The sequence below is a fragment of the Diaporthe batatas genome (assembly GCF_019321695.1).
Source record: "Diaporthe batatas strain CRI 302-4 chromosome Unknown Contig00003, whole genome shotgun sequence".
Lineage (NCBI taxonomy): Eukaryota > Fungi > Ascomycota > Sordariomycetes > Diaporthales > Diaporthaceae > Diaporthe > Diaporthe batatas.
In genome coordinates, this window is record NW_025408550.1 from 3,245,270 (window position 1) to 3,266,981 (window position 21,712).

The 21,712-nt window shown below is 39.9% G+C and overlaps 6 protein-coding genes across 6 annotated transcripts; 3 read left to right on the forward strand and 3 right to left on the reverse strand.

Moving 5' to 3' along the window:
• Positions 1-8,173: 8,173 nt before the first annotated feature.
• Positions 8,174-9,655, forward strand: KVR01_002853 (uncharacterized protein; the record flags this gene model as incomplete). Its single annotated transcript, XM_044794273.1, has 1 exon — positions 8,174-9,655. One exon carries the CDS (start codon positions 8,174-8,176, stop codon positions 9,653-9,655), a length of 1,482 nt encoding a protein of 493 aa, XP_044647868.1.
• Positions 9,656-10,066: 411 nt separating this feature from the next.
• KVR01_003809 (uncharacterized protein) lies at positions 10,067-11,537 on the forward strand. Its single transcript, XM_044781804.1, has one exon. The coding sequence runs from the start codon at positions 10,321-10,323 to the stop codon at positions 11,479-11,481; it is 1,161 nt and encodes a 386-aa protein (XP_044648824.1). The 5' UTR covers positions 10,067-10,320; the 3' UTR covers positions 11,482-11,537.
• A 621-nt stretch (positions 11,538-12,158) lies between these two features.
• Positions 12,159-14,479, reverse strand: KVR01_002233 (uncharacterized protein; the record flags this gene model as incomplete). The annotated part of the gene is made up of 2 exons (XM_044787767.1): positions 12,159-13,042; positions 13,099-14,479. The coding sequence occupies 2 exons, from the start codon at positions 14,477-14,479 to the stop codon at positions 12,159-12,161; spliced, it is 2,265 nt and encodes a 754-aa protein (XP_044647248.1).
• Positions 14,480-15,242: 763 nt separating this feature from the next.
• On the reverse strand, positions 15,243-17,662 carry KVR01_002155 (uncharacterized protein; the record flags this gene model as incomplete). Its single annotated transcript, XM_044785946.1, has 7 exons — positions 15,243-15,584; positions 15,649-15,871; positions 15,922-16,025; positions 16,091-16,452; positions 16,552-16,663; positions 16,713-17,274; positions 17,325-17,662. 7 exons carry the CDS (start codon positions 17,660-17,662, stop codon positions 15,243-15,245), a joined length of 2,043 nt encoding a protein of 680 aa, XP_044647170.1.
• Positions 17,663-18,998: 1,336 nt separating this feature from the next.
• KVR01_002445 (uncharacterized protein) lies at positions 18,999-20,491 on the forward strand (the record flags this gene model as incomplete). Its single annotated transcript, XM_044783486.1, has 3 exons — positions 18,999-19,095; positions 19,381-19,851; positions 19,929-20,491. 3 exons carry the CDS (start codon positions 18,999-19,001, stop codon positions 20,489-20,491), a joined length of 1,131 nt encoding a protein of 376 aa, XP_044647460.1.
• Positions 20,492-20,759: 268 nt separating this feature from the next.
• Positions 20,760-21,302, reverse strand: KVR01_002948 (uncharacterized protein; the record flags this gene model as incomplete). The annotated part of the gene is made up of 1 exon (XM_044785926.1): positions 20,760-21,302. One exon carries the CDS (start codon positions 21,300-21,302, stop codon positions 20,760-20,762), a length of 543 nt encoding a protein of 180 aa, XP_044647963.1.
• Between the last annotated feature and the right edge of the window lie 410 nt (positions 21,303-21,712).

Consider the following 21,712-nt stretch of genomic DNA (forward strand, 5'->3'; position numbering starts at 1 on the left):
GCTTTATATCTATCTATAGCCTAATATAACTACTATTTTAGTCCTTTAAATACAAGGTACTAACTTATATAAGGAATACTTATTTCTCTTAATTTTTATAGTATTTTAGTAGGTATTTAAAGAATTTACCTTTATTTATAAAAGGGATTATCCTCTTTCTTTTAAATAAATTTATAATTAAAAGAAATTTATTCCTTTATTTTTATAAATTATATCCTCTAATACTTAACTAATTAGATTATAGTAAACTTAACTTATTTATTTTAAAAGTTAATTTATTATATTAAACTTATTAAGTCTATATTTAATTAAATTAAATTCTTTAACTACCTTTTAATTAAATTAATTAAATCTTATCTTTTAAATTAAAATTAATAAAATATTTTAAACTATTTATACCTATTTTTAATATTATTAACTTTAAATACTTTTTAATTATTTTATTATTATAAGATTTATTTTATTATAAGGTATACTATTTAATTTATTTTAATAAATAAATTTTAATTATATTATTTTTAATTATTTAAATTTATAATTTTAATAAATTATTATATAATTTTTAATTTCCTTAAAAACCTTTAAATTAATTTTTTATTAAAGACCCTTTAAATATCTATTAAAAATCCTCCTTTTAACTTTATTTTTAAATTTTTACTTTATAAATTCTTAATTAAATTTTTATAAAAATATTATTTAAAACCTTAAATTTCCTTAATTTTTAATAATACTTATATTACTATTTTAACTAATTAATAAAACCTTAAATCTTTTAAAATATTTATTAATAATACTTTAATACTTAAATTTTATAATTTATTTAAAATTAATTATTTTAATTAGTTTTTAATATTTAAATAAAGTTAATATATATTATATTTAATATTTAATTTATAAGAAAATATTTAAAAATATTTTTAATATTATTATAAAAGATTATTATTATTATAACTTTATAAAATATTTTTAAAACCTATAACTTTATTATAAAATATAATTCTTTAATTTATTATATTATATTTAATATAATTAAAATTATAAAAATATTTTTAATTTTAAAAATAAATAAAATTTTTATAAAAAATTATAAAAAAGTTAAAAATATATTAAATATAATAAAAATATATTTAAAAGGTGTTATTATATAAAGTTTTTAACTTATTTTTATAATATAAGTTTTTTTCCTTTATAAAAATTTAAAAATTCCTAATAACTTTATATAATAAATATAGTATTCTCTAGTTATCTAATATAAAAATTACCTATATTAAAGTATAAAACTATAACTTTCTTTATAAAAAAGGTTTAATTAAAAATAATAATAATTTATAAAATCTTTTAGTTAATAAAACTATAAAGTTAATACTTAATTTACTTAATATATAAAAGAGACCTTTTATATATATAAAGTATAAAATATTATTATAAAATTTTAAAATACCTTTAAAAGTTTTATAAACTTAGTAAATTTACTATAAAATATTTAATTTTAAAAACTTTAAAATACCTTTTAAAGGAATTTAATATTATAAAAATATTTAAATAAAATTAAATAATTAATTAAAAATTTAAAAATAAATAATATTAATCTTTTAAATAAATAATTATTATTTAAGTATTAAATTTACTTAATAATAATTATAAAAATTTATATAAAATATTATATAAAGCTTAAAAAGATTTTAAAACTATATAATTAATACTCTATTTATTAATTTAATAAATAAATTAAAAAGAAAAAACTCCTTTTATAAAAGTATTATTTATAAAAATAATAATAATAATAAAAGAAAAATATAAGGTACTCTTATTATAATTTAAAAGGGTATATTAAAGAAAATTATTATTTTTAATTTTAATAAAGTATTAAAAGTTTAAAAATAAAGAAAAAATACTTATATATATAAATTAAATTTTAATAAATTAAATTAAAATAAAAGATTAATAAATTATTCTTTATAATTATTAAATTAAAAGAAAGGCACTAATCCTTTTAATAAATTAAAGGATAAAAAGATAAAAAGATTTATTAAAAATTTTTTAAAAATTACTACCACTTATATACTATATAAATTATTTATAAACAAAATAAATATAAATAAAATAATAAATAACCTTAATAATATTAACCTATTAAGTTTTAAATAAAAGGTAAATACTATTTATACCCTTATATATTTATAATAAATATAATAACTAATATAAAATATAAAAATTATATAAAACTATACCTATAAAATTTATATTTAATAGTAAAATAAATATAATTAATCTATATAATAAAAACTATTTAAAATATTAAAATCTATAAATAAAAAGTTAAATAAAGTAAAATAAGTATAATAAATATTAAATATATTAAAAAGTAATATATTATTCTTAAATAATAACTATAAGCTTAAAGTATTAAATATATATTATATATTCTTATTAAATTTAAATATATTTAATTATAATATTATAAATTATATTATATAAACTATATTAAAAGGAAATATAGTTAAACTTTATTTTATTAAGTTTAATAAATTTATAGGTAAAGAATATAAAAAATAACCTATATTATATTAAAGTTAAAATATTTAATAATAATTCTAATAATATATAAATAAATACTTTAATTATATAAAAGATAAAATAACCTCTTTAAATAATTTATATTATTAATATTATTATTTAAGCTATATAAACCTTATTTTATTTATATAAATACTTAAAATAATAAAATAAATATTAAAATTTCTATTAAAACTTTATAAATTTTTAAATATAATATTTACCTATAAACTAAATATATAATTAAATAAAATAAAAGTTTAAATAATAAAGAATATAATATTTTAAAAGAATATATAATAATATAAGTAAACTACTTATATTTATATATAATAAATATAAATATTATATTTTATTTCTTAATAAAAACTAAATATCTATATAAGTATTTATTAAAAGAAAAATAAAATTTTAAAACCTTTAAAGACTTTAAAAATAAAGAAGAAAATAATAATAATAAATCTATTAAAGAATTCTTTTCTAATAATAATACTAAATTTACTAATAAAAGATTTAAATTCTCTTTAAATAAAAGTAGTATATATTACTTTATTACTCCTATATATATAAAAGAATCTAATAAAGTTATAAAAATTAAATCTTATTATAATAAATAAAGTTTAAAGTTTAATAATAACCTTTAATTTATTATATATATTATAAAAAATATTTTTAGAATTATTATATATTTATATAATATAACTTTATATACCTTTTAAATTTTAAGAGTCTTTATAAAATAAAAATGATAAAATACCTAATATTAATAATATAAGAACTTAGGGTTCTATAGTTTATTATAATAATAATAAATATAAAATTAAGTTAAAAGTTAAAAATAAAAGGTTTCTTAATAGGTTATATTTTTAAGATATATATATATAGAGTCTAAGATATAAAACTAATAAACCTATATTAGTATAAGATATATAAATTTTAAAAGGAAAATTTTTAATAAATTTAATAAATTTAAAAATAAAAATAATATTAAAAATCCTATAAAAGAAGAAATATTTATAAAAGAAGATAAAATTTAGAAAAAATTCCTATAAGAGAAGAGATACCTATAAAAATAAAAATAATAGTAAAAGGGTATAAAAACTATATTTTATTAAGAATATTTATATAAATATTATTATAAATAATTTTAATAATTCTTCTATTATTATAATAGTTAGTATTATAGTTAAACTTTTAATATAAAAGAAATATTAAATTCTTTTAAAAAGATTTATAATTTAAATTTATAATAAATAAAAAAATAATTTAAAAATAAAATTTTATAAAATAATTATATTACTTAAAAATAAAAATAATATTATTTAATAAATAGGTATTAAAAAGAAATATATAAATAATTTTAATATAATAAAATTTAATTAAATAGTTAATAAAGAAAAACTATTAAATATAAAGTTAGATAGGTTATTTATAGTTATAAATAATAATTTAAAATAGATTTTTAAAAATTTTTTAACTATTTATAAGTTAAAGACTTATAATATATTATTAATTATAATAATTAATAAAGGTTAATATATATTAAGTTATAATATAAAAATATCTTTTATATTTTAATATAAACTATAAAATATATATTAAATTCCTAACTTTATATATAATAAGGATAAATATAAAATAAGGTTATTTTATTATAAAAGTTATATATAGTTTTAAATAAATACTTTTATTATAATATAAATATTTAATTAATATTCTAATAAAAGTTAAATTTAAAATATATTTTTATAATAAAGGTATATTTATAAATATAAATTTATAAATAGTATTTATATATTATATAGATAATATAATAGTTTTAAATATTAATTTAAATATTATAAATAATTTAATTTTTAATATTTAAAATATAAATTTAGATTTTTAAAAGGAATTAAATAGTTTTTAGAAAATAATATTAAAATTAATAAAAATAATAAAATTATTATTATAAATTAAAATTAATATACTTTTAAAATATTTATAAAATTTAATATATTTAAAAATAATTATATTAATAATATTAAAATAAAATTAAAATTAATACTTTATACTTTTAAAAGAACCTTAAAGAGAAATATAAATTAAGCCTTTAAAGAAGAAATAGAAGCTTTTAATAATAAATAGGCTCTCTTATATATTAATTTAAAAATTAAGTTAAATATATACTTTTAATATCTAAATTAATTAAATATATATCTAACCTTAATATAAAATATTTTAAAGAATTAAATAAATTATAGGAATATTTATTAAAATTCCTTAATATATATAAAAATTTAATATTTTAAAAATACTTTATATTTAATAGATTATTATAATTTAAGTTAAGGTAATAATATAAATAATAGAAAATCTACTTTAAACTATATATTCTCTTTATCTATTAAAAATAAAAATATATTTAACCTTATTAATTAGTTCTTTTAATAATAAAAATACCTATATTAAGTACTTATAAGGCTAAATATATAACTTTAAAAAGCTATTAAAAAGGAATTTATTTATATAATTTAATAATTTATTTTAATAATTCTTTAAAATTAAAATATAATATTCCTAAAAGTAAAATATATAAAGATAATAATACTATTTTAAAATTAACTAAAAATTAAATATTTTATAAATAAACTAAATATATAAATATTATATATTACTTTAATAAATATATAATTAAAGAAAACTTAATTAAAATTATTAGAATAAATATAAAAATAACCTTATAGATTAATTAATAAAGCCTATAGTTAAGTAAGAATTTAAGTTAGTTAAAAAACATAATTTATATAAAAATAAATATAAAATATTCTATATATATATAAAAGTTTTAAAATAAAAAAGTATTTTAAAATAATAAATAAACTATAAATATCTATTATAATACACTTAATAAAGAAAATATTTTTCTAAAAATAATAAACTCTTTAAATAAAAATATTTAATTTTTACTCTTTATAAATAGATTATTTTCTCCTTTAAAACTAAATTTAACCCTATATACTAAAAGGTTTTAATTATTAAAAATTCTTATTAAAAGTAGAAATTTTTCTATATTTTATAAACTATTAAAAATATACTAAAAATATACTAAATAAGTTTAAAAGTACTCTAATTTATAAGTTTAAAGTAACTTAAAATAAAAGTTTAAAGTAACTCTCTTAACTTATAATATATAATATACTATATATTATTATAACTATTATACTTAATTTATATTTATAAACCTATAAATTTATATATATTTTATAGATTTATAGTATATATAATATAATAATCTAAATATAATAATTAAATTATATAAAAATATATCTATATATAAATAAATATAATAATATATAAATATAATTATAAAATCTTTTAATAAAATAACTATAATTATATATTAAAGGTTCTAAGTTTAATTACTAATATAATTAAACTTTTAAACTTTTAGTTTTTATTCTATTTAATAAATTAAATTAAAAATTATTAATATATATATAGTTTATATTTTACTTATAAACTAAACTTTTTTATAAAGGTTTTATTTAGTTAAAATATTTATAATTATAACTATTTATTAAGTTTTTATTCCTTTATAAAGGTTTTTCTTAATAATAAATTCTTAAAATTAAGTTAAATAATACTTATATTTTTATAAAAAGCTATTTAAATAACTTATATTATATATCTAACTTTTAAGGGACTATAAAAAATACTTTATTTATTAATAGCTTTATATTTATCTATAGTTTAATATAACTACTATTTTAGTCCTCTAAATATAAGGTACTAACTTATATAAGGAATACTTATTTCTCTTGATTTCTATGGTATTCTAGTGGGTGTTTAGAGGACTTGCCTTTGTCTATAAAAGGGACCGTCCTCTCCCTCCTAAATAGGTCTATAGTTGAGAGAAATCTATCCCTTCATTCTTACAGTGCTGCACCGTTGACTAGAATCGTCGACACAAGTCACGCAAGGGATATGATGAAGAATCAAGAGGATGAATGACAAGAAGCGCTGCTCTGACAAATACCAACTTCTTTCCACAGTAGGGCTTCATACCATGTGCGTCTTATCAGGCATTTGATCAGGTCACTCGACATTCGCCAAGCCCTGCGATTACCCGCTGGGAACTCGGGACCGTTTGCCAACATGGCAAGCTTCAATGTTCTGTCTACAGATCCCATTGATAACATGGATCAAGCACGGGTAGATAATGTAAGGCTCTGGCGTGAAGACTTAGCGTGGACGCATTGCCTTAGATCATCTGTTCCAACCAAAGCTTCTGGGGCCATCTAACTCCAGCCTCGTAACCCAAAGCCACACATATGGGGTGTACCTACACTCTCAGAAATCACCACATTCCACTTTTCGAAGTAGGTATCTGTTCTAGCAGTTCGGAAGGCATTCGGGATTAGCTCAATTTCCTCGCCCGACACGATTCCCAACAAATTTCTCAGGTAGTTCAAAGCCAAGTACCACTGGCAGCGAATCCAGCGCCCGGCAGATAAGTCTGTCGTCTGCTATAAGCAAGTGGTAGCTTTCCGATCAGAATTTGACGGGAGACCCCCTGTTCTCACTGGTCTATCTCTGACTGGTTCTTGACGGTTATCAAGCCTGCACGCTGTGCACATGCAACTTGGCTGAACTTGTCTTCGTGTTCTGCACCTGAACAATTTCACCTGGCAATCATCGATCAACTTGCACACTTACAGGTTCAATATCCCCCTGCCTGCCGACTTGCTTTGGTACCAACCAAACAGACCCCCGTCACTGGTCTTTTCGACCACTTATCATCGAGCTGCATATGGGCCGTTTGGTTTGAGAAGGCTCCGGAGATTCATCTTCAGACCATATTGCTTCTTCCCAGGTGCGATCTTACAACGTCACTTTCTTCAAAGGTTCCACCAGAAAGCCTTACCCAGAACGGCACTCTGAACTAGTCCGATCAAGTCTCAAGGGCCCGGTTTCTGAGGAGTCCGTCAACTTCTCGAAACAGCCTTGCCCTAAACAAGCGCCGATCAACATCCTCGTTCTAAAGTTCTCAAAAGCAAGGTCCAGTCCCAGTACTACCCACCCAAGCACATTGAATTAGCGAAACTGAGGGTTTCGACTTCAACGTGAAATAGCATACACACTCAAGATTTGCCGGAGGCTGCTGACACATTGGATGAGGTACGTTTATTTGTCTAAGCCGCTTTTCGAGGGTGAGCCACGACTTTTTCGAAACACCCACTTCAGCAGTGCTCCATTCCACCGCTGTCGAGCACTTTCATATTTGTGGAACTTCATGCACAGGTGCTTTCACTCCCTTCACTTATTTTCAGGTGCCCAGCCCTTCGATATGAGGAATCTTCTTCCTCGGTCGACGGTTGCCTGTTTTACCTGCCAGTAGTTCAGCAACCCCGTATCAGAGCACATGTCACCTTTCTCTTGTGCCCTTTCATCCGTCCTATGAATGGACCCTTATTCCGGGGTGCCCGTTCGTATCAATTTCCCAATCCCTGAGCCGGCCGCGTTTGTCTACTGCATTGCTCACCACCAAAAGTGGTTCTCCTTCTCCGTCCTCAGAGAACTCAAAACGCTAACGCGCAAACAGCCGAACAAGTCAAATCAACCAGGCACTGCAGAAATGGCTCCACTAGAAGCTCCTGTCCCTGGCAGCTTGCGGCCGTTTGATCCAACAGCATACACCGGCAAGGCTCAAGCCGCCACACCGCCTTCAGACCCAGCGGTCGGTGTGAAGGTGGATGACAAAGCCAATTTGGAGAATCTCGGGACTGGTACACCCATTCATGAGGATCGAATCAGCCTGAAAGGCTTTGGTTCGGCTGTCCCTACTGATCCCGCAGGGATTGCCCCATCGACGAAGAGCACCACCACAGTGGACAAGGCCGCCACGGAAAATGCTGGCACGGAGCGACTTGTCAGCCTGCGAGTGATCGAGAAGATCTTCAACGCGGAGGTGGACGACAAGAACTATACCTTCGCCCAGGTCGGTGGTTGGACATGCAAGATACCACCCCGGCAGTACAGAGAGGGCGAGCTCGTCCTCTACTTCCAGATCGACTCTTTCCTCCCGGGCGTCGATGACCGGTTCGGCACGGGCTCTGGCAGAGCCAGAAAGCTCCAGATGCTGGACGGGAAGCTCGGGCAGAGGCTCAAGACGGAGAAGTTTGGGAGTGGTGAAGACAAGGTGTTGTCGCAGGGCATGATCATGCCGGTGCAGACGTTCCCGGAGATCTGGAAGACGCTCGAGGTGGTGCGGCAATTCATCTCGAAGGATGCCATGGAGAGGAACGTTGGCTTGATCAACGCGACCTTGTTGATCATGTACCGCGACCGGAACTGGGCGGAGGTGCTGGGGGTCAAGAAGTGGGAGGACCAGCTGGCCCAGCCGGACAAACCTGAACACCGGCGCCTGGGCAACTACCCCGGAGAAGTATTCAGGAGGACCGACGTGACGCGAGTGCAAGACTGCCTAAACCTTTTCCAGAAACACAAGTACAACAGCCTGGTCTACCAGGAGAGCGTCAAGATGGATGGCTCCGCAATGGTTGTCTACTTCGTCAAGAAGTCGTGCAGACACTTCAACTCTCTCAACCCGTTGCCAGAGAAGGTGGGCCCAAACACGGTGCTGGAGGGTGCCCGGTTCGGCGTCTGTAGCAACAAGGTCGACAAGAACGAGCTGGAAGAAGATGGGCCAAATGCTCCCAGGTACTGGCAGACTGCCCTCCGGCACGACCTGCCGGCCAAGCTGTCGAAGCTCGGCGCCAACATTGCGATCCAGGGGGAGCTCTGCGGCGACGCGATCCAGGGCAACCGCGAGGGCCTCCCGGAGGGGGAGCAGGAATTCTTTGTCTACGCCATGTTTGACATCGACAAGCAGCAGTTTATCCACCCCAGAAGGGTGGAGCTCATGGCGAAGGAGTTGGGACTCAAGCATGTGCCGGTGGTGGGCTACGTCAAGCTCACCGAAATCGCGAGCAACCACCAGGACTTCCAGAAGCGAGCAGCGCAGAGGAAGGGCGAGGGCCTGGTGTTCAAGTGCGTTCGCGACGGGCGACGGTTCAAGGTCATCTCCAACACTTACCTGCTGGAGCACGGTCTCTGAGGACGAGTGCGGACAGCGCAACTGCACTGGACTTGGGGGTTGATCTTTGCTTTTCACAGATCGGCCGGTTGCAGGCTTGGGGACTTTTTAGACTGGGGCGCATGATGGACAGCGACCGACTGGATTTTGGAGCCGAAAAGGCAGTAGACTTTTGCGAATGAATTTTTTATCACGCCCGATCCTACAGGTGCCTAAAATGGGCTGCCAAGCAACACGGCCGCCATGTGTGTGGCGCAGCTTGGATCATCGGTTAACCACCCTCTGCCTTGGGAGTCGATGGATGGGGCTGAGTGCAGCGGGCCAGGCACTGCCAAAAGGCTGAACCAGATGTGAGCATCCCACAGACATGTAGTCTACTAATAAGCCCTCATTTAAGAGTGCGGAATGCCGTTGCGTCACCCATCGTGCATTTTTATAAGTCACTAGTAGTTTCGTGATTTCAAATGTTTGACGCACCAACGTAATTATTAACTGATTCATTGACTTCCAGACAGGACAGGCTCTCTTTGAAATAACAAACGCATCAACCGGTCTAATAACCGGTCTTTCTGAGCCCGCCAGGGTCGTCGCACACTCACCCAGACTGCCACCATCTATTAACTATCACGTAACCACAAGTGCACTCGGTCCAGTCGCTGAGACCCACCACCCACCACCCACTTACAATGTCCCTCGAACCCATTGAAGCCAAGATCAGAGAAACTTCGGAGCGCAACTCGGAGCTGCTCAACATTCTCCACCAGACCGAGAGCGCGGCCCCGGATCTCGACGCACAGAACCACCAGGTCGCCGACCTCGAGAAGCAGGTCGCCCAGCAGGCCGAGAGGCTGAAGCAGATCGGCTACAGGCGCAAGCAGGAGCTGAGAGAACATGAGCACTACCGCGACAGCGTCCTGCGGCGCTTCGCCTTCAAGATGTCGGGCAAGGCCGACAAGTTCGAGGCCAGGGCCGCCAAGGAGGAGCGCGAGTACTTTGACGTCCTGCAGGAGGAGCACCAGGCCGGCGTCATGAAGAAGAACCTGGACGAGATGCTCGCCGACGCCAGGACGGTGCGCGGCGAGCTCGAGGTCAGGGCCGCCACCCACGCCGAGGCCCAGAGGGAGCTGGACAGCCTGTACGAGTCCATCTTCACGGGGCCGTCGCCCGGCTTCCCCGAGGAGGACCAGCGGGAGCGCGAGACGAGCAACGCCCTGCGTGCCTACAAGGAGGCCCGGTCGCGGGCAGAGGCAGACGGTCAGGTGGTCAGCATCCTCACACAGGCCCAGAACCGGCTCAACGGCGCCCTGATGGCGATGGAGGATGCCCTGCACGCGTCCCGGCTGGACATGTACGGCGGCGGCACCTTCGCCGACATGATGGAGCGCAACGCACTCAACCAGGCCGAGAACCTCGTCCGGCAGGCCACCGCCCTGGTAACGCAGGCCCAGCGCGCTTCGCCCATGGTCCGCCCCCTGCCCCCGGTCAGGATCGCACAGGGGAACCTGCTCGGCGACGTCTTCTTCGACAACATCTTCTCGGACATGGCCTTCCACGAGAAGATCCAGCAGTCAAACCTCGAGGTTCGCAACTGCGCGCAGTCCCTCAACATCGACCTCATGTCGGCCACACAACGACACATGGAAACACTGCGCGAAGCAGACCAGAAGAACGAGGTGGTCAGGCAGGCCAGGGCGCGGTTACAGAAGGCACGGGAGAATGTGTTTCAAAGGGTCAGTGGCAGGGTGGCGTCTTCATCGCCATCGCCCCCGCCAGTGCCGCCCCCTGATGGACCACCGCCTAGTTACACAGAACGTGCTGATGCTGTGGATAACTGGTGGGAGAGATGAGAATGCGCCAAAAAAAATTAGTTGATCAATTTCAATCTACCTAGGTAGTCTCCCTGTCCTCTGCTGTCGTGATATTCATTAAATGCCTCGAGCGTGTCGCACTTGCGGCCCAAATTAGAGCAGCGGTCAGGTGAGGTGAGCATCTCCCCACGGACTCGCCTGGCTTTCTTTGTGTCACAAAGGAGAACTGCAGCCATTCCGAAGCTTGCCATTTGTTTGCATCAGCCAATGGCTCCTCAAAACTGGCAATTCTCCATCCGTGAGCCGCGGTCCCATTCGTTTTCTCTCTCCATCCTTCAAGAGCATTCAACAGGCCCCATGTGCGTCCTTTCAATTCGGACGCTCTAGGCCTCTTCTGAATGCCACGATGTCCACAAACCCAGGACCTTTGATTGCGCAACCGCGCGCGTGAACGTGCCGAGGTCAGATATAGCTCTGCCTCAACTCTGCTGTCATCTCCTCAGTAGTGGCAGGGTTCCGAGATTCGTAACTGTGCACTATTATCTCAAACAAAGTCTTCTTCAAGACCATATCCGCATGGAATCATGAATCACCTGGGGCAGATGAATATCCATGCGATGTATCCCCGTTGGGCCACCCGCTGCGAGCTGACGGCCCCGCTTTCATGACCTTCTAAGTTCGCGCACAACTCGTTGTAGCGATACTTTCTCACTAGCCTAGGCGCGTGCAGGATTGAAATCCGCATCCGGATCATTGTCTTTGCTGCTTTTCGCTCCCCGAGCCTTGGAGCCGCGGGTATTTGGAGTTGATGGTGTGCTGGACTTGCCGCCAGTAGCATTGTTGTTGGCCTTTGGCAGTCCATGGCTACGAGTCTTCACGTTCAATACCATTCTTGGTTGGGAAGTTGTGGCACTGTGATCCAGCTCGTCCTCTTCTTCTTCGTACTTAACAGAGTTCGGTGTAGATTGTGCTTCCTTCGCTCTTCTGGCTGCGGGGACTGAGGCGTTGCATTCACCCCCTGTCTTGGCTTCGTTCGACTGAGTAGAGATCGCTCGTGACGGAGTGGAAATAGTTGGCTTCCGGATCAGTTCTTCTGCATTGCACACGACGCCCATCTTGATCAAGCATGTCTTCATGTCATACTTTGCGCCGCTGTTGTTGCCTCGCTTGTACATCCCAGGACACGTGATGAAATCTACGGACAGATCATGTGGAGGACTCTTGCCGCTGCGCTTGGGGGAATGATCGACCATGATCTCATCAGAAAATGCGAATCCATGCTTGAGCCTCTGTTTTTGCCCAGATATGTCCAAAACATGCTTGCACCAGCGGAAGCCGTAGACAGGTTTCAGGATTCGGAGCTGGATCTCCAACTCTCGGGCCTCCTTGAAAATCACCATTGCATCGTCCTTCATGGTGCCAGTGATGTCGCAACCGCAGAGCTTTGACAGAGTCGAGATCACGGTTTGAACGTCTGAGTCGAAGTACTTGGGTAGAAAGTTGTCGCCGTTTATGCGGTGGATGAGGCTGCTCGAACTTGATCGAAAGTGTTGGAAGTCAATGTACAGGTCGTGTTTGTACCCTACTTCTTGAACTTCATCTGTTTCCATTGAGTCAGCTCGATGGTACGAGAACGATGGATTGCAGAGAACTTACTACCCGCTAAGCGAATGGTCTTTTCTAGAGACTGGCCCAACTCGCCAGTCCAGATTTCTGATCCCGGAGAGAAGATCCTCGTGTGCAGGTAGTCCCACACATATGCTTCGAAGACGAGGTTGCAGAGAAACGGTGATGCCAAGAAGTCTTGTAGTCCGGGCGACCAGTTGGGCCAGAGAGTCTTCAGGTCCTGATCCGTAGCAGCGAGGACTGGCCTCGCGCAGCCATCGACGAACTGACGAATCCTAGCCTCCAAAGAAGCGAAATCCTCTTTGATCTTTTCATCTGGCTCTTTGTAGTTGTATCGCTGGCTCTGATTGCGAGATGCTATTAGCTTTTGCTGGAGTTTTTCGACCGTCTGGCTCAGGTCATTACAACGACGCTCTAACGCAGCCTTCTCTGACCGCACCAACTTAAGCGTAGCTTTAGTCCTCTCCTCTCTTGCCAGAGCACCATGCATCCGGTGGCCGTTTGCATCATTGACAAGGTGTAATGCTTCTGCTTCCTTCCCAGCCTGCTCACGGGCTGTGTTGGCCTCGTCCAGCTTCTGTTCCGTTGATCTCAATTTCTCCGATTTCTTTACAAGCTCATTCCGATATTCGTCCTGATTCGACAGTGCAGTCTTGAGTGCAGCGCTTGTCTCGCCGACAGCATTCTCGAGCCCTGCACTTTGGGCTTTGCTGTCATCGAGATTCTTCTCTAAAGCAGCGATGCGCTCGGCTTTGATGTTCAACTCGTCATCCTTTTCTTGGCATGACTGACGCAATGCGTGAAGGTCATTGTCAGTGTCGTTCACCTGAGCCTTCAACTGCTGAATTTCCTCGCGTTCCGCCTTGATGGTCAGCTGTTGCTTTCGCACCTCTTCACGCTGTAGCTTCTCCAATTCATTGGCGTGCTCCAAATCGGAAATGATTGATTGAAGGCGTCCATCTTGTTCTTTGAGCTGTTCCTTTGTGGACGCAAGATCTGCCTTTGTGCCGTAATGTGCTTCCCTAGATTTCTCCAACGAGCGCTTGAGATCGCGAATGTTATCAGATGACTCCTGCTTCAAGTCTTCCAGCTCTTGCTGGATGTCGAAGTGCTTTCGCTGGGCATCCTTCAACTCTTGCTTGAGAGTACAAACGTCCTCCTTCAGCTGATGATAATTGCTGGTGCGGGAGGCTTTGCGATGGTTAACCCTCTCTCTCTTTCTCTTACGCTTCGCCTTTGGGGGCATGTTTTCATCCTTACACATCGGAGGCTCGCTGACCCTCTCCGTCTTGGGGCGCTTGCTCGGGCCTTCGACATGAGTATCTTGATCATTCCGATCGTGCTTGCGCGAGCTGTCGGTATCGCTCAGCCTGTCGCCCGTGAGGTCGATAAAATTTTCTCGGGGCATCATGCTGGTTGAAAGTGATCTTCGGTGTCTCTTGGAAGGACGGCACTGCTGGTCTGGCGGGTCCGGCGTCATCTTGAGTGTCAGTGATTGCTTTCAATCTCGTGGGGAAAGGCACAGCAGTTACGGATCCTCAAGTGTCGGCTTTGATGGGACAAGAAACGCAAGTCGAGGAAAGGAGATGGAGAGGAGACACAGCATGGGCCAAGCTGGTTTATGGGTGTAGGATGTAGGTCTTGTAGACAGCACATCAACTAAGAAGAGCGGACCCCAAACGGTTAACCACGGAAGGATCAGAGTTGTAAGGGTGAACTTTGTGCCAAGTTGGGAGGTGGGTATCGAGACTGTAATACCGGTAACTCAGGTACATTGAGGAAACTTTGGGCAACAATTTCTCACGCGCGGAACCTCGGCGGGAGAGCTTGATGGAAATATTTTGAGTGAAACTTTGGTCGAAGCAAAGCAGCGCAAGGCGCCAGACTAAAAGTAGCTACCTAGATACGAGGATCGTGTTGGAAATCTACGAAATAGCCCAGTCATAAAATGACCAAGGAGATGGCAAACCCATGTGCATGTATTTTGAATGGCTTGGTCTCAACGCTATGTACCAGACGGCAAGGTCACAATCCCAACGTTTGACTGTCTTGCCATGCACTTAGGTACCTACCTAGGTAGGTATGTGCAGCTAAGAAAGCAAGTGCGCCACCCGAGAAAACTGTCCGCCAGATTCAAAAAGCCCCCAAAGATGAAAACGCATGCTCCCTCCAAGTCAGGTATCTGCAGTCTCCAAAACCTCAACAGATACGTTCTTGCCAGCCTGTTTGTATCCACCATGGTAGATGTAGAAAGCCGTAGCTCCAGAACTGCACTTCATCTCGACTGTGTACTCAAGCTTCCTGTAGTTCTCGTCCTGTTCGAGAAGCTCTAAGGCATTCCAATCAATCTGAATGTCCCAAGTGAGTTTGAAAACCTCACCAACCGAGTTGTCCTTGCGTGTAGGAGGATTTTCTGCCAGAGACATGAAAATGCTGGTCTCGATCGTCTCTGGCGGCTGAGACAGGAGTTTCGTGAACAGGAATGAAGGATTCTTCTTTGAAAAGATGTCCTGGCCCTGTAGGTCGGGAGCCAGAATGTTAGAGAGTAAACAATCGATTAGAAATACTTTTGCATCTTACCTTGATAACATGCCACTTCATCACCCCGGGCACCACATGCTTCCGCAAGACAGGGTTGAACCGCTTGTGCTCTGGGTTGTGTTTACCCTCATCGTACAGCTCCTCACACTTCACCCCGTAACTGGCCCTCGCAATTCTTGATCCGACACTCACACTGAAGGGTGAGTCGATCTTCAAATTCGTGAGACCATGGATTACGGCGCCGCGCGAGATCGCCGACCAGCTTGACTGTGTTAGCACGAGTCCATTGCAAGGACAGCGAACAATGCTTACGGCGCGGAGCCTCTCCCTGGCAAAACTTCTACGTCTCGAAAGTGACGCCTGAGATGCTGACGAATATAATTGCAACTTCCGAAGCCTCCCACGAGCATCACGTACTTGAGAACATGGTCAATAAGGCGTTCAAAAATACGCATGAGGTTGTTCGAAAAGTCGCACTCACCTGGGGGGGACGGTCCGGGTGCTTTTTGATTGCAGCTTCAATCTGGCGGTGAACCAGGGACTGGATTTCCTCCACACTGGATTTGAAAACCTCTTCAATCTCTGCTGATGTGATTGTGAACTGGGGATAGCCACTGTTTGGGTCCGGCTGACCGTCAATGAGGCGGTACGGCTGGCGGATGGTCCAAGTCTTGGCTTGACCGTTGAATTGGCTGCGGATTTCACTCTCCCAATTGCGTTTCATGATCTCCTGGATCTCTGCCTCAGATACCAAGTCCGTAGCGTCTTCACGTATTGCTCGTAGCTTTCTGATCAGAAGCTCCTTGAATCGCTCGTCCACGAAGATGGCGCCACAAAGCCGACCTAATCATTGGTCAGGACTTTTCGCAAATGACCAGAGCTAAATGCTCCAAGGTCAAAGATGTCGTACAGGGAATAAACAGCCATAAAATCATCACTGACCTTGACCCTTAACGACCTCTGCAACATCCATAGGATCCATGCTCTTGATCCTGTAAGTTATGATGTCGACTGTGCCGCCTCCACAGTCAACGACAACAAAGACATCGCCCTCCTATGATTTGGTCAACGGAAAATTCCAATACTCAAGCCAATATACAGACCTTGATGGTGTGTCGCCCTCGCATGCCTGATAGCGTTGCAAGAGCAGCAGCCTCAGGCTCAAAGACAAGTTCATGTTTGGTTTGACCAGCTGGGCGCTTCTTGAGAATGCCTGCCAGCTTGACGGCCTTTTCCATTCGGTTGCGAGCATAGGTTGGCCAGATGGCTGGAACTGTGATGTAAACGTGGAAGCATGAGGTGTCAACAATCTCCTCTCCCTCTGCCTCTTTGAGCTTCTCATTGCAGCGGTCCCACACATGTTTCAGGTAAGCACCAATGGCCTCTTCAGGGGAGATCCCCAAGTCTGATAGCACTCGTCGTGCGTTCTGAATCTGGATGGAGTTGCGGACTCCGACATCTAGGTCGGACGGATTCACGAGGAGCAGCTTGAACCATCTCAATGCGTCCGGAAGATCCTTGGCTTCGATGCCCCAGATGTCCTTTGGTTTGCCTAACTTGATGACTGTGGGGATCTTCACATGGTCGTCGTTAGAGTCATCCCAGCTCATAACAATTTCAATTCTGTTCGCATCTCCCGAGTAGGCGTAACTGACGCCCGTAAACCTGCTGACCGTGAGCATCCACCATGTGGCCTGTAAGTTGATTCGACTTACGTAGTTCCGAGGTCGATGCCGAAAACGAGTTTGCCTTTGACTCTCGGCTTTGTTGGAGGCTTCGCTGGGGCTGCCGTCTTCTTCTTGGAGGCGGTCGAGGCCCTGGAGGCAGCAGAGGCCCTGGCGGACGCGGAGGCCCTGGCGGAGGCCGCAGTGTTCGCTCGCTTAGTTGACGGACTTGCGCCGGAGGAAGTGCCTGATCGCTTGCGACCCCTCGTGGGTGTTCCGTTTGACCCGACCGTTCCAATGGTACCTGGAGTGTACAGGTCATCACGCTCAAACTCTTCCTCTCCTCCTCCACCTGGAGGTGACGGCGATGGCGTCTTCACGCGCGTCATTCTGGAGATACCTTCTCAAACTCAGTCTGTGGTCAAATGGTGTAAGGATGAATAAAGTGCGTGTTTGTGTGTTGAACAAAACGAACCTTTCAGAATTGACGAAGTGCAAGCAGCTTTCTTGAGGTGTTGAGTAACGTGGCCGAGCTGCTTCTTGTAATTGATCGATGGGAAAGTCGAAAGGAGGTAGTCTCAAGTGGGACTGCTGACTTTTCCAATTAGATGAGAAGGGATGAAAGTCGGACGACGACGAAAGCACTCAAGTGCTCATAAGCCAAATGCGTGTGACCAGCCTCTCCTACCTAGGTAGGCCCCTAGAGAAAGTCTAAGCTCCTCAGGAAGCGATCAATGTAGAAAAGCAAGAGCGGTTTGGTGTGAAGTAGGCTGTAAATGCGAGTAGTAGGAGATTTGGTAAATTTGGATGGGCTTTAGATAGGAGCGGACAGGGATACAGTGCTTGACCAGCAGACGGGCATTGGCTTCAAGGTGGTAGAGAAGCTGCCAATATTTGAAGCCTCTAGCTGCGGGGTTGGGAAGTTGCGATGAGAAGGAAGGTTTCTTGCAAGTCAGCAGTTGGTGTCAGCGTTATGGACGATCATCTGAGTACTTTAAGTTGTTCTATGCATAGCTCATTTATAGACTCATGTCAAATGTCTCATTGATTTCTTGTATGATCCAGTAGTCTCTGTTGCGTTCAGTAGCATCACCATAATTGACTCAGTCAACGCGTTGCGTTTCTACTAGCTACGTAGGCAGCTCTGCCACATCAAGTGAATAAATTTCTGCACTATGACACCTTGACTGTAATATGCCACTGGTGAGAGACACGGAAGGACCTAGGCCCGCATAATTAGATGCAATAGTCTAGAATTTGCGGCTCCAAATCAGGTTCCCAATTAGAGGTAGACTCAACTGTGCCCAAAGAAGCTTGTATTGAACGTGCTGAAAACCCACCTGGGCAGTAAGGCTTCGTAAAATGAAACCTTAGCGCCTTGGATCACCATGGCTAGAGTCGTTTAGAAACAAAGCTTAAGCATACACTGCTGAATGAGCCATTGATTGAAGGACCAAAACTGAATTTGAGACCATCATTTGGTCCTACACTCTTTCTTTTATATTTCTGGCCTGTTTTCAAGAGCAGGCCGGATGCGGTCAGGTTTGGGGGACTTCTTTGAACCACGAGGTCCATCATTCGCATAAAGACGGATTGCTCTGCACGTAATTGAATTTACGACCAATGGAATTTTGATACTGTTTTCGAATGATCCACTCGCAACCTCAACAATTGGCCCAGGATCACCCCCCACGGATGCCCGGCGAGGGGACCGAACAGCTCATCATGCCGGACCAATGGTCCCCGGTCGACCGCTGTTGCGCCAAGCGCAGCAATGACGAATGCGCAGGAATGTTCGCAAAGAAACAGAGGACATCCACAAGTCTTTGCGAAGAACAGACTGAATGGGAAGATGTCTTAATAAAAAGCCGCGAAGGGTCTCGTCCAAGACCACCGCCACTCGACCCCCCAGACCGGGCTACCAACTCCGGCTCGCAAGGAAATACGGCAAATCCTCCAGGCATTATGATATTTGATGATGATGAGGATGACGACGAAGTAACCTGGCGCGCCGAGTGGGCCCAGCGAAATACAACCACACCTGTGCCACCCGCCGAGACGAACAAAACCGGAGTTCAAGGGCAGCATGATCATCCTCAGCAATCAGCACAGGTTGATAATACAAATGCACCAATAAAACTCCCTAGGCAAGGGACACAACACATACCCGCCCCGCCGCAAAGTAGCCCATCTGCTACAAAGCAGGGCGGTGCGACAACGGCAGAAGCACTGCAAAATTTCTCAACGGAAAATGAGATTCTGGACCTGTTTGCCATCCTTGAACAGATGGTCGTCCTCTGGGTTGGGGAATGTCTGCCGGATGTATTGCCACCCGATTTCATAACGACCAAACCTGAAATATACTGGGAGCTCTGTGGCTGGACCAAGCCTATGTCGGCGCTTGGGCGGAATTTGCTCCAAAACCGATCATGGGCCAAGCATGTATACGAATCATGGGTCTGGCGGTTTTTTTATCAAGAGATCTTCCACATCGATTCGCTTGTTTGGGCGGGCTTTGACGTCCCCATCACTGTGGGGGGACTCGGCGGAGTCGGAAGGGCGACCAACAGGCAGTTCGGTAAGCCAACACACGCCACCTGGCGCGCCGCTCATAACACATGATATATAGAACGAGCTGACTCTGATTTACTACAGAGTTCCTGAAAGAAGGAGAACAGAAGATCACTCGTGATGAGTATCAAAAACGCATACGGTCAAGAGCGGCTACGATGAGACGAGTACAGGAAGAAGGTGCGGTCACCGATTCCGTACAACGCGCAGTATCAGGATGGCTCGTCGAAGAGATGCTTGCCGCCTTCTACCCATACTTCGCAGATGAGTACCATCCTGTCGATCACCCTCAAAACGCCGAGGTGCTCATTAGGGACACGTTGTTATTGGTCTTGAAGGCTCAAGAACTCGACGAGAAATTGAGGAGCGCCAGACATGTGTACGAAATTGTTGGTGGCAAAGAGCACTACCCGGTCCAAATCAGCGGGGTTCCCTCGCCGACAATGCAGAGCTATCCTGTTAGTCGGAGTGTCGCCCGTGTCCTGGGCGATGACGACGACATCGCGCTGATAGTTGTGCCGGGTCTAGTCAAGAATATTGTCCTGCAGTCCGCGGGCGCGAGCCCTCAGTTGAGCAAAGTTGTGCGTCGGTATGCCAAAGCCTTTACGCAGATGGACTTGTTCGACGCAATTGGAAGAGCCTCTTGATACAGAGACCCATGTTTCGAGCTCCGAGAGGACAGATTACTGCCTTGTAAACTTTAGCTGTACAACCTAGCCTATTTATCTGCAGTACAAGATCCAATTGCGAGCAGTTTCTGTGTGCAAAGTTTGACTTGTCCCTTTCACCTGACACTGGTCTGGTCAAGTTAGGTATCCTACCATGCAAGCAACCCTGGGGCACACAAACAGGATCATCCCATCGCATAACACCATGGCCATTGGGCTGGGGCGGATGGTAGCTTGGTCGTCTCAATCAGCCATGCGGCAGCACTTGGGCTTTGGTGTCGAAGACGGTGCCATGCGCTGTTGGCCTCATGTACGAAGTCAGTAGCCCGCCAAGCCAGGCCAACAGACTCGGCTTTGTATACGTCCTCCGCAGCACCAGCGACGCAAGGAACCAGCCGCCTTCTTTCTTCCTCCATGTCTCGTAGTAGTAGCCTCCACCACGGACCTCGATGGGCAGCAAGCCCTGGCGCAAGATGATGTGATCCTCCATCGGCCAGATGGCTCTGACTTCGTCCGACTGGATATGCTCCAGCTCTCCTCTTCCGAACATGTGAATTGTCTGGGCATTGCCCAAAAGCTTGTGGAAAAAGGATACGCATTCTTCCGACGACGTAAAGGCAAGAGGCGTGCTGCCAAAATGGCTGAGGGAGCCGTCGGGGTCGAAGAAGCGCAGCTCCGCGTCGGGAAGGGCGATCGACCTCAGCTTGTCCCACTGTTTCGTATCGATGTATCGGCCGTAGAGAGCCTTGCGGCGTGAGATTGCTTCAGTTGCTTCCCACGAGACGGGCATGGTGGTCGTCAAGGTCGAGGCACTTGTTGTCTACTCAAATGGTTGCCGTAAGAGATCCAAAAGAGGAAAATGATGAAAGGTTGAAGGACGGTGCCATAGAAGGGAAAAAAAAAACATTTTTAGTACTTATAATATTTGATATGTATTGGTCTGTGAAGTCAGCCACATCCTGAGCATGACCAAATGCTGACGGCGCTTCGCAAACGACGGGGCTACCCCCGGGTAGGTCTTTGGTCAGCCCCTTTGAGCCCATCATGGCGGCTGGACGTAATCAAATGCGGCCATATTGGCTGGGACAGATGTAAAGAGAATTTCATTCAATTGTGTAAAGAGTCCCGATAAAGTGATGAGATGCCGGAGTATTCCCCGGAATTGGAGCTCTCTCTGAGCACTCGCCTTGTATCCGTCTG